The 18263-nt window shown below is 40.7% G+C and overlaps 1 protein-coding gene across 1 annotated transcript in view; it reads left to right on the top strand.

Moving 5' to 3' along the window:
* ppfia4 (PTPRF interacting protein alpha 4) overlaps nucleotides 1-18263 on the top strand; it is a 632398-nt gene that overhangs the window by 561956 nt on the left and 52179 nt on the right. The window contains exons 14-17 of the mRNA XM_041195183.1: nucleotides 348-439; nucleotides 2839-2980; nucleotides 16409-16635; nucleotides 16962-17202. Coding sequence (XP_041051117.1) covers nucleotides 348-439; nucleotides 2839-2980; nucleotides 16409-16635; nucleotides 16962-17202 — 702 coding nt within the window. The remainder of the gene's footprint in view (nucleotides 1-347; nucleotides 440-2838; nucleotides 2981-16408; nucleotides 16636-16961; nucleotides 17203-18263) is intronic.

Below are 18263 nucleotides of genomic sequence, written 5' to 3'. Positions count from 1 at the left end.
AGTGGGATTATAAAAATGATCATCATCACTCGGATTCTAATTTTTTCCAAAAAATTGTTTCTAAAAAAAATATTGTTTTCATTTGTTAACAAAGTTTGACACAAACCTTTACAAATACCTAATCAGCTTTTACAGGTTAGTTTGATCATTGGACCTTTGGGATTTATTAAAATGACAGGAGGTTGTAACAAGTTAGTTGATGGGAAGGAAGATTCTGGCCATCCTCACAGCACAAGGGGATCTTTGGGTTGCAGTATCTCAGTAAATACTTGCTTGGGTGTATGCTGTTTTTTCTTTGCAGGTTTCCTAGCAATAATACCTAATGTGTATGTGTCTGACTTACACAGGAGAGACTGGCAAATGAAATAGGCAAGTTAAGGTCAGAAGTGGAGCAGCTGAAATTAAGGACAGGAGCATTTGCAGAAAGTGTGCATCCACGGTAATTACACAAACAGTTTGATTCCTTGTCTTGTGAATGTCATGTCTTTGGTGAGGATTTCTGTTGGCAAGCATTCCCATTTCCATTGTTAATACCTATGTGAGGTTCCAGCTCATACCTAGCAGTGGAATTCTTTTGAGTGACCAGTAGAGTCCAGCTTATTGCATTTTAAAAAAATTCCCAATTTTTATTGGACCCAGGATTAAAAGAACACCAACAGATTGTCTTTCTATCATTAAGAAATAATGCAGCATCAGAAAGTAAATATTTTGGAAAAAAAGTAGTTTCTTCATAACAGGGTTAGAGTACAACACAAATTAGTGGTGAAAACATGTCTATTTATTGGGCAAACTTATTGTACATGAGAAATGTTTCTAAGGAAAAAAATTGGAAGTAAATAAATTTCATTTTTCTATCTTTGGTAAAATGAAGGAACTGGCATTTATTGCACCTTTCAGAATCGCAAGGTGTCCCCAAGCACTTTGCAGCCAATGAAATAGTTTAGAAGTGTAATCACTGTTGCAATGTAGGAACTGTGTCTAAGAAAGCTCTTGCAAGCAAGGTAGCATAAGAGCTTACACACAAGGTGATGTTTTCTAGATATGGCTCCAGCAATCTCGTCACCATCCAAGCCCCGTGCAAGTTCTATACAGAATAAACATGCAGAAATGTTGTATTGGGCTGTAGTACTCAACTAGCAACCTCAAGTTCCAGTTCCGCCATGGCATGTTGTAAAGCTGAATTCAATGAGTTTGGTGGATTGGTACCAGAAAAATGACCATGAAAGTTGCCTGATTATTGTAAACTGCAATATCCAGCCAAATCACTAAAATATGCTTAAGGGAACCGCTGATGGCCTACGGTCTGGCATACATGTGTTTCCAGTCCCATATGGCATGGTTGGTTCCTAAAGTCCTTGGCAACTCGGGTTGGACATAAATACATCATATCAGTGTTGCATTCAAGTTTTTGACATTGCTAATGAGCTCCTCAAGCTTCACAGGCTCTTTTCAGAATAACTTGTTTGAATTATTTCTTTTTACTCACTACCATCAAGCATTTAAAAAAGATTGCAGCAGCTTTACCACCACAGTTTACTGCATTGAATCTTGTATCCTGCTAATCTCTATGGTTCAGGTACCAACTGGCTAAACTCACAAACCATCAGTAGAATATTGAAGTGTTTCTTCCATATTTGAGTGCAAATGAAATATGTCTTCAGAAATGTGATGTTGAATTTATAACAACAGGCTATTCAGCCCAACAAATATGCACTGGTTTAAAAACAGAAAATGCTGGAAAACCCAGCAGGTCTGGCAGCAGAGAAACAGAGTTAATGTTTCGCGTTCATATGACTCTTTCTCAGAGTTTGAAACGAATGTAATGGGCCCGAAATGTTAACTCTGTTTCTCTCGCCAAAGATGCTGCCAGACCTGTTGAGTTTTTCCAGCAGTTTTTGTTTTAATTTCAGATTTCCAGCATCCACAGTATTTTACTTTTATTAAGTGTACACTGGTGTTTCTGCATCATACGATCTGCCTCCTACCTCTGTTTATTTCAACTTAGTATCAATGTTTCCTTCTACTCCTTTCTCCTTCATGTACTTACCTAGCATCCCATTATATGGATTAATGCTGTGTTCCTCAGTTGTTCCTTTGGGTAGCATTTTCACTACTTTGAGTAAAGCCATTTTTCCTGCATTAGTGACTATCTTCTATTTGTGGTCTATGGCTTTGGACTCACTCACAAATGAAAGCATATTCTCCATGTGGAAAAATATTTTACTCAATTTATAATCCCACATATTCCAGAATTGTAGGTGTATTAGGTAGTGCTTGTGTTGTACCATGCCACAGATTAATATTCATTGAAGATTAGATGAAGTTTTGGCAGCATTTGATTTTATAATGACCCATTAACAGTTGTCAGTGGGAGGGGATTGTGAGTGCTGAGCAAAGGGAATTACTTAACATTGAAATATATTTCATTTTATATCCCACTTTTAACAGTGCTCTCACCAGATTGCAACTCGCTGTCTTCCATTCTAAATGGAAGTTCCTATGATCCGATTAATAGAATATATGTCCCCAAAGCCTCCTCTGCTGTCATGTTTTGGGCAGGTAAGATGCTCTTTTGGAGAGAACAGGGAGGGTACAAGGAGTTAAGAGGACATCAGAAAGAATAGGATACTTCCTCTAGCACACTTTTTCCCAAATTAATGAAACACAACTATATGAAGTTAGAGGAATTGCAAAACCGGCTTCTAGTTAGGAGGCAGGTGCTTTACCAGTTGCTCATGAGCCTGACATGAAAACACATTTTTGGAAACGCCTTTGAATGAGTTGAAACAATGTAACATAAGCTTCATTTAAAAAGAATAATTGAATGCTTCCTTGCAGACCTCACTTGGGCAGTGCGACAGATCTGAGGTACCCGCTCAGTTCTGTGGTAGAAACACCGGCTGAACACTATGGGACACCGACAGTGCTGCGGCGAGCTCAGAAAGGGCGCTTCACACCACTGCGGGATGAACCTACTAAGGTACAGAGATGGCTTGTTTTGAGCAATGATTGCAGAGATTAGTAGAATTTTTTCTTTTCATCATTGAAATTTGTTTTTCCTGTCCATTCTTTTATTTTTGGAGTCATTGTTCTGTTTAGGAAATTCTCAGGCTGAGCCAGTTACTGGAATGCCCACTGCAGTACTGGCATCTTAGCTATAGTGTCAAATGTGTGCAGCAGAAGGTGCTGTACACATTGTGGTGAGATTTGTATCATCAAAATGAGGATGAAATTGATGACCAACACTATGAAAATAATGTGCAGTCATACGTGCATGATGCTGATTTATATCACTGAACTTTCATCTGTTTTTAAACAGAGTAAAATGCATGTCTGCAGATTGGTATCAAAAATGAGGCAGAGGAGAGAAAAGTAATATAGTCGGCTAAAAAGGAGGGAGGAGAGGTTGTAGCAGGTCAAGAGGTGGAAAGCATACCTTGGCACACCGGCTCTCTGAATGAGCAATTCACTTAGTGCCGTTCTCCTGCCTTCTCCCCATAAACTTGCACATTTTTCCTTTTCAGAAAACAGTCTAATTCCGTTTTGAATGCTTCAGTTGAACCTGCCTCCACCACACACGCAGGCAGCACATTCCAGACCTTACCCCTTCACAGCATGAAAATGTTTTTCCTATTGTTGCTTTAGCTTCTTCAGCCAATTACTTTATACCTGTGCCCTAACATTCTCGATCTTTTCCCGTTTCTCCCTGTGTACTCTGTTCAGAACCCTCATGATTTTACATACCTCTATCAAATCTCCTCTCAGTTTTCTCTTCTCCAAGGAAAATTGTCCTAACTTCTCCAACCTATCTTGATAATAAAAGTTCCTCATCTCTGGAACCATTCTCGTAAATCTTTTCTGCTCTCCCTCCAATGATTTCACATCTTTCCTAAAGTGTGGCACCCAGAACTGGATGCAGTACTCCAGCTGAGGCCAAGCTAGCGACTTGTATAAGTTCAAAATAACCTCCTTGCTCTTGTACTGTATGCACCTATTAATGAAGCCTAGAATATTGGATGCTTTATTAACTGTGCTCTCAACCTATCCTGCCACCTTCAATAACTTTTGCACATTTATATCCAGATCCCTCTGCTCTTGCACCACCTTCAGAATCGTACCCTTTATTTTGTGTTGTGTCTCCATGTTCTTCCTACCAAAATGAATCACCTCACGTTTCTCTGCAGTGAACTTTATCTGCCACCTGTCCATCCATTCCACCAACTTGTCTGTGTCCTTTTGAAATTCTACACCATCCTCTTCACAGTTCACAATGCTTCCAAGTTTTGTATCATACACAACTTTTGAAATTGTGCCCTGTACACCAGGGTCTAGGTTAGTAATATATAAAGCAGGAAAAGCAAGAGTCCCAAAACTGACTCCTGGGGAACTCCATTACAAATCTTCCTCCGTCCTGAAAAACATCCATTAACCACTACTCGCTGTTTCTTGTCATTCAGCCAATTTTGTATCCATGTTGCGACTGTCTCTTTTGTTTCATGAGCTACACCTTTGCTCTCAAGTCTGTGTGAGGCATTGTATCAAATGCCTTTTGGAAGTCCATGTACACCACATCAACAGCATTGGCCTCATCAACCCTCTCTGTTACCTCTTCAAAAAACTCCAAGTTAGTTAAACACAATTTTCCCTTAATAAATCCATGCTGACTTTCCTTAATTAACCCACATTTGTCGATGTGACTATTAATTTTGTCCCAAATTATGATTTCTGAAAGTTTCCCTACCACCAAAGTTAAACTAACTGGCATGTACAGTAAGTTGTCATTTAACATCGCTTCACTTAATATCACTTCACTTTAACATTGCTAATAAAGTAGTGTCAGTATATCCATTTAACTTTGCCAGGTTCACTTTAATGTTGTTTGCCACAGACCTCCTCTGTGGCTTGTCTGCTCACAAAACATTTCCCTCAGTGTTTCCGCTCTCACCCTCAGTGCCTCGTCCTTCCGCTGCCGCCCTTTCTCCCAGCCCACGTCTCCTGCCCTCTGTATTTGCCTTAGGACCCAGGGTCTATTCTTCTCCTCTGACTGCTCACTCTGCTGCTGCCTCCATTCCTTGATTCGCTGGTACTGAAGTCCCACTGACATCCTCCTCTCTATCTAATGGCACATTTTGATCAATGCAGATAGTTCTGGGACTTCAGCTGATGATTGCACTGACCAATTTCTATCACTGATAGAGCCTGGTCAGTCTAAAAATACTATACAATTGCCTGTATGGTGAGTATATTTTTATATTGGCTATTTAATTGTTTTTCTTTTATAGTGAATAATGTATTATATTTTGCAAGGAGTGCACAGTGCTGTACATGTATGGTATAGTGTTTCAATTGAAGCATTGTTTTTTTCTGAGTGAGGGTTGCCCAAAGGGACCTAACTTGGCTTTAACATCGATTCTTATGGGAACCTATGATTCACTTAGTCATTTCACTTAAAGTCACAATTTACAGGAACGCAACCACAGCTTTAAGTGAGGACTTACTGTAGTTGCTGGGCTCATCTTTGCACCCTTTTCTGAACAATTCTCCAGTTTTCTGGCACCACCCCACATCGAAGGAACACTGAAAAGTTATGGCCAGTGCCTCCACAATTTTCACACTCACTCACTTCCCTCAGTATCCTCAGATGCATCTCGTCCAAGTGCTGGCCTTGGTGCCTTATCAACTTTAAGTAGAAACAGCCTATTCATTACCTCCTCCTCATCAATTTTGAAGTCTTCCAATGTCTGAATTACCACCTCTTTCACCAAGGCCTGGGTAGCACCTTCTTCCTCGATAAAGACAGATGCAAAGCATTAATTTAATACCTCAGCCTGCCCCCTGCCACCAAGCCTAAATCGCCTTTTCGATCGTTATTTGGCCATACCTCTGACCTTTTACCATCCTTTTATTATTTATATGCCTGTAGAAGACTTTGGGATCCCCTTTTATGTTAGCTGCCAGTTTCTTGTCATACTTCCTCTTTGCTTCTCTTATTTCTTTTTTACCTCCCTTCTGAAACTTCTCTAGCCTGGTTCTCAATTGTATTTTCTACCTGACATCTGTCATAAGCACACTTTTGCTTCTTTATTTTAATTTACCTTTCTTTTGTCACCCAGGGAGTTCTGGATTTGTTTGCCCAGCTTTTCATTTTTGAGGGAATATGTCTTGACTGTGCCCAAACAATCTCTTTCTTGAAAGTAGCCCATTATTCTGCTACCGTATTTCCTGCCAATCTTTGACTTTATTTGGCCCAGATACGTTCTTAACCCACTGAAGTTGGCCTTCCTCCAATTAACTGTTCTTACTCTGGATTGTCCTTTGTCCTTTTCCATAGCCAGCCTAAACCTTATGATACAATTATCACTGTTCTCCTTTTGACATTTGATATACTTGGCTCACTCATTCCGAAGAACCAGTGCCTCCTCTCTCGTTGGATTGGAAGCATATTGCTGTAGAAAATTTTCTGAACACACTCTAGGAACTCTTGTCCCTCTCTGCTCTTTACACTACTACTATCCCAGTCTATATTCAGATAATTGAAGTTCCCCCAATATAATGACTTAATAATTTTTGCTTCTCTCTGTAATTTCCTTACAAATTTGTTCCTCTGCATTCTTCCCACTAGTTGGTGGTCTATAGACTACACCGAACATTGTAGTTGCACCTTTTTTGTTCCCTGGCTCTAGCCAAATAGATTCTGTCCTTGCCCCCTCTGGGACATCCTCTTTCTCCAGTACTGCATGTTCTCATTAATCAATACCTCCACCCCTTCCCCTTTTTCTTCCTTTCCCTTCTTCCCTGAACACCTTGTATCCAGGAATATTTAACACCTGGTTCTGCCCCTCTTTGAGCCAGGTCTCTTGTTAAAGCCACGACATCATATTTTCACATGGCAATCTGTGCCTGTAACTCACCAATCTTGTTTGTCACACTCCATGCATTCACATATGTTTCTTTATTTCTTTACCCCTCACTCTGACCTCACCTATTAACTTAATATTCACTATTCTAATGCTGTCTATCTCTCCCAGTATCCTGTGCACCTTGGCATTACTCACTGATATCATCTCCTGGTTCCCACACATCTGCAAAGTTAATTTAACCTCTCTTCAATAGCACTGGCAAAATGGCTAACAAGAAACTCAGTCCCAACTCTATTTAGGTGCAACCTGTCTGGCTGATACAGGTCTCATCTTCCCCAGAGCTGGTCCCAATGTCCCAAGAATCTAAAGCCATCCCTCTTGCACCATCTTTCCGGCCATACATTCATCTGCTTTATCCTCCTATTTCTATACTCGCTAATGCGTGGTACTGGGACTAATCTGGAGATTACTACTTTTCAGGCCCTATTTGCTCATTTCCTACCTAGCTCCCTAAATTCTGATGGCAGGACCACATCCCTCTTTCTGCCTCTGTTGTTTGTACCAGTGTAGACCACAACTATTGGCTGTTCACCCTCTCCCCTCAACAATTGGAAACACTACAGTAAGGTACGACTTATGCAGAAAAACATAAGATTACACATTTCTGGAGTGGGAATATGCAGCCGAGAAGCAAGATGAAGTTAATTTGTGGTGAATGAGTTGATATAGGTGGAGAAAAATTATATCAAGTCCAGAGACCTGAAGAACTAAATTAAATGAAATAAATATTAAAGTGCAGAATGCAAATAGTATTCTTCCTAGTGTTCACTGGGGCAAATAAAACATGAGCACAATAGCTAACACCAATGGATATTTGTTTAAATAGTACACCAAGAAAGCATTCACTTTATTCGTAACTGCAGAAGCCACATAGGTTAATTAGTCTGCACTTAACCAGATGGGAAATACAAATATTACATAGCAGGGGATGTGTTGAAAGCCAGGTATATCCTTCAAGGATAAAGTTGGGCAGAAATATTCTAGAGAATCAGGATACAGAAAATTCATTATATTAAATCCTCATTGCAATTTTCACAGTTGGAAGTTATACAGATATACCAGATTCATTCAAGTGTCTCTGAGCTTTCTAACCTATGGAGATATGAGCAAAGTGAAGTATGTGTTCAGAAGAATCTCAAGGAATTATGTGTCTCTCAGACAGCCAGATCAGGCATGAATCCTCAAATATATGAATAAGTTGACAAGTGAGGCCCTGGTTATTTCAAGGAGTTTCATGAATATAACAACTGGCAATTTTAGATATGAAATATGATATTCAGCAAAGGAGTGAAACAATGAATTGTATGGAAGAATGGGACTGTAGTCCAGTTAGCCTGACTGGAAAGATGTAAGTTGAGTAGCAAATAGGATGTACCTTCCCCAGACAGTCTCCTCTTACCCCCTCTCTTCCTTCCCCAATACCACCCCCCCCCCTCCCCCGCCCCCCGCCAATTAAAGTAAATGCTTTTAAACAATTAAAATGCATATGTGTTCTGAAAGGAAAGCACTGATTATACAACATCTGATATGTCCCCCAGTCATAACAAGAGACTGCCACAATTTATATTCCCTTGCCATTGAACCTGGCATTCAAATGCTGCAGAAGTGCAGGTGTCCTGGTCTTTTGGTCTTCAGAAATATATCCAGACTTTTCACATATGGCACATTACTGTTAAAATAGTTGTTCATATAAACAGCAAGAATGTACAACAGAAAGCTGTGAATTGAACAATCTGATGAATTAATTTCAGTTCTTTCGGTTGAAGGAATAATGTTGGCTAGGATCGTGAGAGAATTACTCATATGTAGGTGGTACTATTGAATCTTTAACATCCTCCTGAACCAATTGAAGAGGGGCCCTTCGTCTAACATCTCATCTAAAAGATGGCACCTCCAACAATGCAGCACTCCCTTGGCATGGAGCTAGAGTGTTTCAGTTTAGATTATGTGCTCAGGTCCTGGAGTTTTGATGTTACCTCAGCCCAGCTCATAATTGGAGGTTCATGGAATCCAATCCCAATTCAGCATTAACTGACTTCAGGCATTGGGACAACTGTTTTCACTCATTGTCACTGTTTTCAAAAGTTGCTGAGAATGGAGAATGCATGAACCTCCTCTCAGGATTCCATCCCCCTGCCTAGTTTAAACACTCCCCAGCAGCACTAGCAAACCTCCCTGCAAGGATGTTGGCCCCATTCCGGCTCAGGTGCAAACAGTCCGCCTTGTACAGGTCCCACCGCTGCCAGAAATGGTCCCAATGTCCCAGAAATCTAAAGCCCTTCCCTCCTGCACCATCTCTCCAGCCACACATTCATACAAATGAGGAATTGCAGATGAAACTGAGCTAGTGCGTGTTGTCAAATACAGACTGATATAATACATCTGAACTGAGGGCAATATTCAAAGGAAATGCATTCTACATGTCTACAAATTAATTAGTGACCATTATCTTTTTGTTTAACACTGCCCAAGGAAATTACAGAAGTTCCTCAAATGTCATTGTATTTTATAATGATGCATTTTAATTCTAACCTTAGCTTGATTTGAAATCATTGTCATAAGACAATAAAACAAGGATGATTGATCTGAAATATAAATTTTTCGATAGACTTTAATAAATGTGAGTTTGTGTCAATCTTATTTTCTATCGTATATCTGACTTTGATTGTCACAGCTTTGGAACTAAACCTTTGACGTTAAATGAGGAATGATTCCTGGCTCCTCATTTCTCCCCGCTAATAGATGCATTTTATATTAAGCTACACCTCTCTAAGTCAGCAGCAGATATGTAGGAATATCCCTAAGTCACTGAGCCTATTATGGTTAAGTTCTGTAGTTTGTTTTTCTCTTTAAAGAGAGAATGTAACAAAGAACCAGTGTCCCAGTAAGAACTTATTAGCTCTGCAAAACTAATGGCACTTTTCTTAAATTTTTTTGACCCAATTCCTACTTTTCTCTACCACATAGAGTTCTACTAAGAGCTTTTCAAGTTAGCAAACGTTTGTTACTTCTAGTGCTATACCTCAATCTGATGCCCTGGAGGCTTGTATTCCAAAGCAATGTAAATGAGTTATTTTAGAAAACATGTTGCTTAGGCATGAATAAATGCCTCTTCCAAGTCAGGTGGTAAACACTGCTGTTTTGGAATGAGTCCTAAAAAGACTTGTGTTAGGAAGCCCTTAAGTTTCTTGTATTAAAGAAACAAGATAAAACCATGTTGGTAGCTGGACTGGCTGATTTATTTCTCTTATATTTCCCTTGATTTCAAGGCAAATTGTACACCTAAGTGATACACTGACACCAGGCAGTTTGGCAGTACAATCTTAACTTCTGTAACCTTTTTGCCTGTCAGAGATTCATATTCTGGTTTGACAGAGACACCCATCTATATACACTGAACACAGAACTCCTACCAGAAAGCTTACTACAAGAAATGGAACAAAAATTTTACTGAAGAATTTTGTGTCCAAAAAAAATCTTAGTCAGGAAATATGAGATTCAGTAGAGGAATAAAACAATTAATTTGGAATTATAATTGCGTAATCTTACCTGAAAAGATGTAAAATAAGCAGCAAATAGAATGTTATTCGAGTTCTTCCAAAATTGTACCCACCCTGTTACTCTATTACCGCCAATTAATGTAAATGCTTTTAAACAGTTCAGAAGTGGGAAGCCCTTGACGCTCTTTGTGCTCTGACCGACCACGTGTGCAGGAAGTGCCACCAGCTGCAGCTACTTGAGCTCCTAGTTTCGGAGCTTGAGCAGCAGCTGGAGGCACTGAGGTGCATCCGCGAGGTTGAGTTTCGTGGGTAGCACGTTTTTAGACGTGGTCACCCCTTAGCTTATGGAAATGCAGACAGAGAGGAAATGGGTAACCATCAGTCAGAAGAAAGGTGTCAGGCAGGTAGTCAGGAAATCCCCAGGATGTATCTCGCTCGAGAACCTTTTTTCTGTGTTGGAAAGTGGTGAGAGTGATGTTCCTCTGGAGAATGCAGCCACGCTCATGGCACTGTGAGTGGCTCAGCTGCACAGGGTGGGAGGAAAAAGAAGGGAAGAGCAATAGTGGTAGGAGACTCGATAGTAAGGGGAACAGATAGGCGTTTCTGCGGCCGAAGACATGACTCCAGGATGGTATGTTGCCTCCCTGGTGCCAGGGTCAAGGATGTCGCTGAACAGCTGCAGGGCATTCTAAAGGGGGAGGGCAAACAGACAAAGATCGTGGTGCATACTGGTACCAACGGCATCGATAGAAAGAGGGATGAGGTCCTGCAAGCAGAATTTGGGCAATTAGGAAACAGATTAAAAAACAGGACCTCAAAGGTAGTAATCTCTGGATTACTCCTGGTGCCATGCGCTAGTATAGAAATAGGAGGTTAGTCCAGATGAATGTGTGGCTGGAGAGATGGTGCAGGAGGGAAGGGCTTTAGATTTCTGGGACATTGGGACCATTTCTGGCAGCGGTGGGACCTGTACAAGGCGGACTGTTTGCACCTGAGCCGGAATGGGGCCAACATCCTTGCAGGGAGGTTTGCTAGTGCTGCTGGGGAGTGTTTAAACTAGGCAGGGGGATGGAATCCTGAGAGGAGGTTCAGCAGGGGGAGATGCACAGCCAAAATTAGAAGAGAGAGCAAGTGAGTCTGGAAGGCATTGAAATTATAGGCCAGTTAAGGCACAAGGGAGTTTGACAAGGTTGGATGGTATTTATTTTAATGCAAGGAGTCTGACAAATAAGGCAGATGAGTTGACGGCACAAATTAATACATGGAAGTATGATGTCATTGCTGTCACAGAGACATGTTTGAGAGAAGGGCAGGATTGGCAGCTCAATATTCCAAGATATAGGGTCTTCAGGTGAGACAGGGAAGGAGATAAATGAGGAGGGGGCATCACAATATTGATCAAGGAATTAATTACAGCAGTAAGGAGGGATGACATCTTAGAAGGCTCCTCAAATGAAGCCATATGGGTAGAACTGAAAAACAAAAAAGGAGCAATCACATTGCCAGGAGTATATTATAGACCCCCCAAACAGTCAGAGAGAAATAGAAGAGCAGATATGTAGGCAAATTTCAGAGATGTGTAAAAATAATAGAGTAATAATAGTGGGGGATTTCAACTTCCCCAACATTAACTGTGTTAGTCATAGTGTGATAGGTTTAGAGGGAGCAGAATTCTTAAAATGCATCCAAGAGAGTTTTTTAAGCCAGTATGTAGAAGGCCCTATAAGAGAGGGGCAGTCCTGGACTTAATTTTAGGGAATGAAGCCGTGCAAATTGTTGAGGTATCAGCGGGGGAGCCTTTTGCACTTAGTGATCATAACTCCATTAGATTCAAGATTGTTATGGAAAAGGACAAGGATGGGCTAGAAATCAGAGTTCTAAATTGAGGGAAGGCTGATTTTAATAAGATCGGATATGATTTGGCCTGAGTGGACTGGGAGCAGCTACTTTTAGGTAAATCTGTGTCAGAGCAGTGGGACTCATTCAAGAAGGAAATAGGGAGAGTACAAGGCCAACATATTCCAGTAAAGACAAAGGGTGGGATCAACAAATTCAGGGAACCCTGGATGTTGAGGGATATACAGGATTGGATAAAGAGAAAAAGAGAGGCTTAAGGCAGATATCGAGGGCTCAAAACAGCGGAAGCCCCGGAGGAGTATAGAATGTGTAGGGGGAAACTTAAAAAGGAAATTAGAAGAGCAAAAAGGGGGCATGAAAAAGCATTGGCAGGTAAAATAAAGGAAAATCCAAAGTTATTTTACAAGTACATTAAGAGTAAGAGGATAACTAGGGAAAGAGCAGGGCCCATTAAGGACCATAGTGGTAATTTGTGTGTGGAGTCGGAAGACGTAGGTAGGGTTCTAAATGAATACTTTGTGTTGGTACTCACAAGTGAGAGGGACGGCGTTGGTACGGAAATCAGGCAGAAGAACTGTGATATAATTAAAGAAATTAGCATAGAAAGGGAGGAGGTTCTAAGTGGTCTGGCAGGCTTAAAAGTAGATAAATTTCCAGGCCCAGATGAGATGTATCACAAGCTGCTGAGTGAGGAAGGGTGTGATTGCACTAGAGAGAGTGCAGAGGAGATTTACCAGGATATTGCCTGGGCTGGAGAGTTTTAGTTTTGAAGAGAGATTGGATAGATTGAGGTTATTTTCCCTGGAGCAGAGGAGATTGAGGAGGGACATGATTGAGGTGTTTAAAATTATGAGGGGCATTGAATGGGTAGACAGGAAGGAACTTTTCCCCTTGGTGGAGGGAACAATAACCAGGATGCATAGATTTAAGGTAAGGGAGGTTTAGAGAGGATGTGAGGGAGAATTTTTTCACCCAGTGGTGGGAATCTGGAACTCTCTGCTGAAAGGGTGGTAGAGGTAGAAACCCTCATAACATTTAAGAAGTATTTCGATATGCACTTGCGATGCCATGGCATACAAGGCTATGGGCCTAGTGCTGGAAAATGGGATTAAAATGGTTAGGCACTTGTTTGACTGGTGCAGACACGATGGGCTGAAGGGCCTTTTTCTGTGCTGTGGATGTCTATGACTCTATGATTCTAAAACACACAAGTTTTCTGAACAGAATACACTGATTGTACAATAGTGATGTGTTCCCCAATTCATCCTTTTTTAATCCTTAACTTCCAAAGAAACCTTTCCAACTGACTGATCTGAGTGACATGTGTGACGAGAGTTTAGTTATTCAGGTGTTAATCACATCACTCAGCTCTGTTGGCACCTCCTGATAACCTCCAAGCCAATGAGGCAGCAGCCATGTCACTGATACTCATTTCCTAGCTTCCCGATAACAACGGGAATGTACTTAGGTCTGGAAAAAAATTAGACATCTTTATGCCTACCTTAGCAAGCCACCTTGTTGTCTTGTTTACTATTCCTAGTAAAGAAAGTTGTATTTGAATCAGTTTTTATGGTTTAATTATTATCAGCCTTTTTCTTTTCTTGTATTCAGTCTGATTATAAAAATATATTAAGGCAATTCTTACAGGTTCTCCTACAGGTTTGTGTCAGTGTCTGCCTGCTTTTGCTGAGACATATTTGAAATTTTCCAGATTTATTTTCTCACACTTTTGATTAAATTCTATTTCATACATTTTACATTATTTTTCACCCTTATCCTCTGAAGTATTCCTAGGAGATAAGTTTAGGCAGGCAGCTACCTCCCAGATCTCTACCAGTATTATAAACTAGTCCATGTGTAAAGGAGCTCTGGGTGAGTCTTTTGTCCTGTAGGGCAGCATGCCACTTCTAACACTCTATTTTACGTAGAATTGCATGGAAGTTACAACTCATCATCAGGCCATTTGGCCCGGTCAGTTCATGTTGGTGTTAGTCCTCCACTCAAGCATAGTCCTAATCCCATGTGCTTGCTTTTCTCCATATTCCTTCATCCCTCAACCATCTATCTAACCAATTAAGTGCTGTAATGTTCCCTGCCTGAATCACTAAAACTGCATTTCACAGCTTTGTACCTGCTGTGTGTTAAAAAAAAATCTGATCACCGCCCTAAATCACATATCATCTGTGTTCCCTTGTTTGTGCTGATCCACCTGAAACAGTATTTCTATCTACCCTGTCCATTTCTAACTTGAAACATTGGGTGGCACTTTGTCAGCGGGTATTGTTTCTGACAGCAGAACCAGAAGTGTGCGCCTCTTCCACTCTCTTGATTTTACCCTTCCCCACACGATTACAATTAAAATTTGAACTGCCGGCAGCATACACAGGAGACATGTGTGATTCGACAGTGGAAAAGCTTTTCAGTGGTGAAATCTGCTGTCAGCCAACAATGCTGCAGGTACGGCCAGGCTTATAAAAGAGAGTCTCCTGGCCAAATAGGAGGCTCAGCATCACAGCCAAAACTTTCCTGCCCAACTCCATTGCCAATAAGACTTATTGAGGGCACAGAGGTAATGTGGGTGTTTTTCAATTTTAAATTCACTTGTAAACATTTCACATTACATTGGTTTTACTTTATTGATGTGTGCACTGTCGTCATTTGTTGAGACTAGCTTAGTCAGAGAGCTAAATGTGCTGGCACACCTCATGGTTGGCACTCATTGATGGTTACAGGAGAGTTTGGGACATTTCCTTATTGTGGCAGAAGTAATGTTGTGTGTTTTTTTGTTCATTTTTAATGAATTAGCGTCCAGTGTTGCACTCACCATGCTTTGGGATGTGGATGAACTTGCAGGCACAGCTGGCCCTCCTTTCTATGCATTGTAACGGAGATTATCTGAGATCATTCTCAGCGGTGATAAGTGAAATGTTGTAGGTGAACTCAAAGTCCTATAAGGAGTCTGCCAGCCTGAGATGGACGTGCATTTGGATGGTACTTTCATTGCCCTTTAGGCCCCTCGTTTTCTCATCTTAACTGACTGTCCCCATCACACCTAGAATGTTGGGTCTTTCCCACTTCACTACTCTGTGCCACCGACCACACCCCCCCCCCCCCCCCACCCTCCCTTGGATCCTCCTTCCGTTTCTCCATGCCCTGATTCTACTCCACACCACCACACCAACATTGTGCCCAGTCCTGAGCCTCCATGTAAGCTGCCATTATCCTGCTCCCCTCCCCTGATTTAAAACTACTGACCTCAGTCACAGCTGCACAAAGCCACCTTTAAACAAACGTGAACCAGGTGCTACAAGATTCCTGACTCTGACGTTATTTTGAAGGTAGGACGTCATTATAAAAATTTGCTAATCAGCATTCAAGGCATGCAAATGTATTACAAGTGTGAACCCACCACAGGCCGTGCGAGAGGCTCAATGTGCCACTGACTTTATCTCTGCATCTCGACCTGCCATCAGAAAATCGAGATTTTGCATACTGCCTAATTAAGTCACCCCGCGTGTCACATTTCCCACTCTTGTATACTCCATAAAATTCCCCACTATTTTTCACTTGATTCACTATCATAATCTTGAATTTCATATTCATATCTCTTATCATAAAACTCAATATTCCATTCACCTTTTTGTAGCTTTATCCTCTTGCGGTGCTGATTTTTAGTGTTTTGTGGATCTGAACCCCCAAATCCCTGTGTTTGTCCATACCATCCAATCTTCCCTTTCAAGCATGAGTACTAATTTTGTTAAACCAAAACTTACCAGCTTTCATTTACAGACATTGAATTTTATCTGACAGTTGTTCTGTATACTCCACTATCTTATCATTTACCCCTTGGAGGTTTCATTGATCCTCAGAATCATTTACTATGTCGCTCATTTTGGTATTATTTCCAAATATGAGCACCACTCTTGCTAGTCCTAGTATCTCCCTGACATCGTGCCCAAAGTAAGGTCCTTCCTAGTTAAGCATTGTGGGCATGAAAGGATATCTTGGGACTTCAACTGGATTGACATGTTAAATCTAAATTCAAACTGTGTAACCCAGTTGCATAACAATTGTAGATTTACACCAAGAGGCGACACTTGGTGACTGACTTCTCTATTCATGTCTATCCAGATTCAAACTCTAAATGAGCAGGACTGGGAGTGTACCCCACAAGCAAACATTATGACCAGTGTGACGCACACCTTTGAAAGTGACCCAGAAATGTCTGATGTTGATGATGAAGATGGAGAGACAATGTTCAGTTCAGCAGACCTGCTTTCACCGAGCGGACATTCAGATGCTCAGACTCTGGCCCTGATGCTACAGGAGCAGCTTGATGCCATCAACAAAGAAATCAGGCAAGGCAATGACTGAGCATGGAACTTCTCAAAGTTGTTTTGGGGATGGCTTTGTACTATAACAACAAAATACTTGCATCATGCATGATAACTTGTTACGCATCATAAACCCTTTCAACTTGCTTTATAAGTTAGTTTGTATACTATGACTTTTGCCATATGCGTAATGTTACTGCAGTAATTTAACAAGATCCTAGTTAAATGAATTCATATTTCAACTGGAGTCTAAAGAGTCATTCAGTTTATTATTGAGCGATTTTGTAAGTAACTGTTTAATGTTTAATAATCATTGATCTTGTAATTTAACCAAGACTTTTCCATGCCAGGATGATTCAAGAGGAGAAGGAGTCAACTGAGCAACGAGCTGAGGAGATTGAGTGCCGTGTGGGAAGTGGAAGTATGGATGGGCTAAATTTAACCCGCATTCGAACAGGGACCTCCATTCCAACTTCCCTCACTGCCCTATCTCTTGCCAGTTCTTCTCCACCTGTCAGTGGGCGCTCCACACCCAAACTTACTCCGCGCAGCTCTTCCCATGACCTGGACCGTAAGGGCATCATGACACTGGTGAGTGCTATACTGAATGAGAATGGGAGAGTTGAGTTTTGAGGACAGGTGGAAGAACAAATAAGTCAGCTCTAAAATTATTCTAAACTGAAAGTGAACATATGATGTTTGCTGGCTCGTGTCAAATCTATGCTTTCAAGTATTTTTGCTATATGCAGGAAGTCTAACCCAAGTAGGTGAAGCAGGCCACTCTACGTGTGAAATCAATTTGTAGCTACCAGATGGAGAGACAAAGGAGTAAATGTCTTTCTAGTTTCTATTTCAGAAAGTAACCTGGAATTAGAAAAAAAATATAATCCCATCTTGATGTAATCATAATAGGAAGTGATGAAATAGTGAAGTACAGATTTTTATCAAATATTTTGGATCATAAACACCATTTTCAAATATCTAAAAAACATTCAAACAGTGTAATTTTATTAGCTAACTTTGTTATTAGGGTTTGTACTGTACAGACTGACTTAAGGTAAGCTTTCCTTTACATTCCATGCTTATTTATTACTCAGCATCAATTCCTGCAGCTGCTAACTGTGCACTGTTCATCTCAGCAAAAATGCTGATATTTGAGAGCAGAACAGGTTGATTTTGTAAAGGAGGAGCCAGTATTAATTTGACCAGCACTTCAGGTACTGAATGTCTGCTGGTTTGACATTATACTTCTGTTGATACGTTGGATGTTTTTATTTAAATAGAACTGAGTAACTGCAAGGAAAATGGCTTGTATGGTTTACTGAGTTTAACAATATGAAGCAGCTGACTTATCACCAGTAAAAAGATTCATCAGCCTCAGTTTTCTCAGCATCAGCTTTTCTAACATGTCCAAGTCAGTTTCCTTGCTGTTGTGCTTTACCCTCGCCATTTAAACATAATTTTAACAGTTTTTCCACTTCAGTAAAAACAGAAGTTAGAAATCATTTGTGACTAATGATTTGAAATCAAGAGCTCAGCCAGCAGTTTTCAAGTAAACATGTTATATACATCCAGATACCATATGTTTTGAACTTTAACCCTTGCCTTTGATATCTCATGTTTTATGCTGTATGGTAAGTTGAATGCTTTGC

The sequence above is a fragment of the Carcharodon carcharias genome, chromosome 9 (assembly GCF_017639515.1).
Source record: "Carcharodon carcharias isolate sCarCar2 chromosome 9, sCarCar2.pri, whole genome shotgun sequence".
Lineage (NCBI taxonomy): Eukaryota > Metazoa > Chordata > Chondrichthyes > Lamniformes > Lamnidae > Carcharodon > Carcharodon carcharias.
This window is presented reverse-complemented; position numbering and strand designations above follow the sequence as displayed.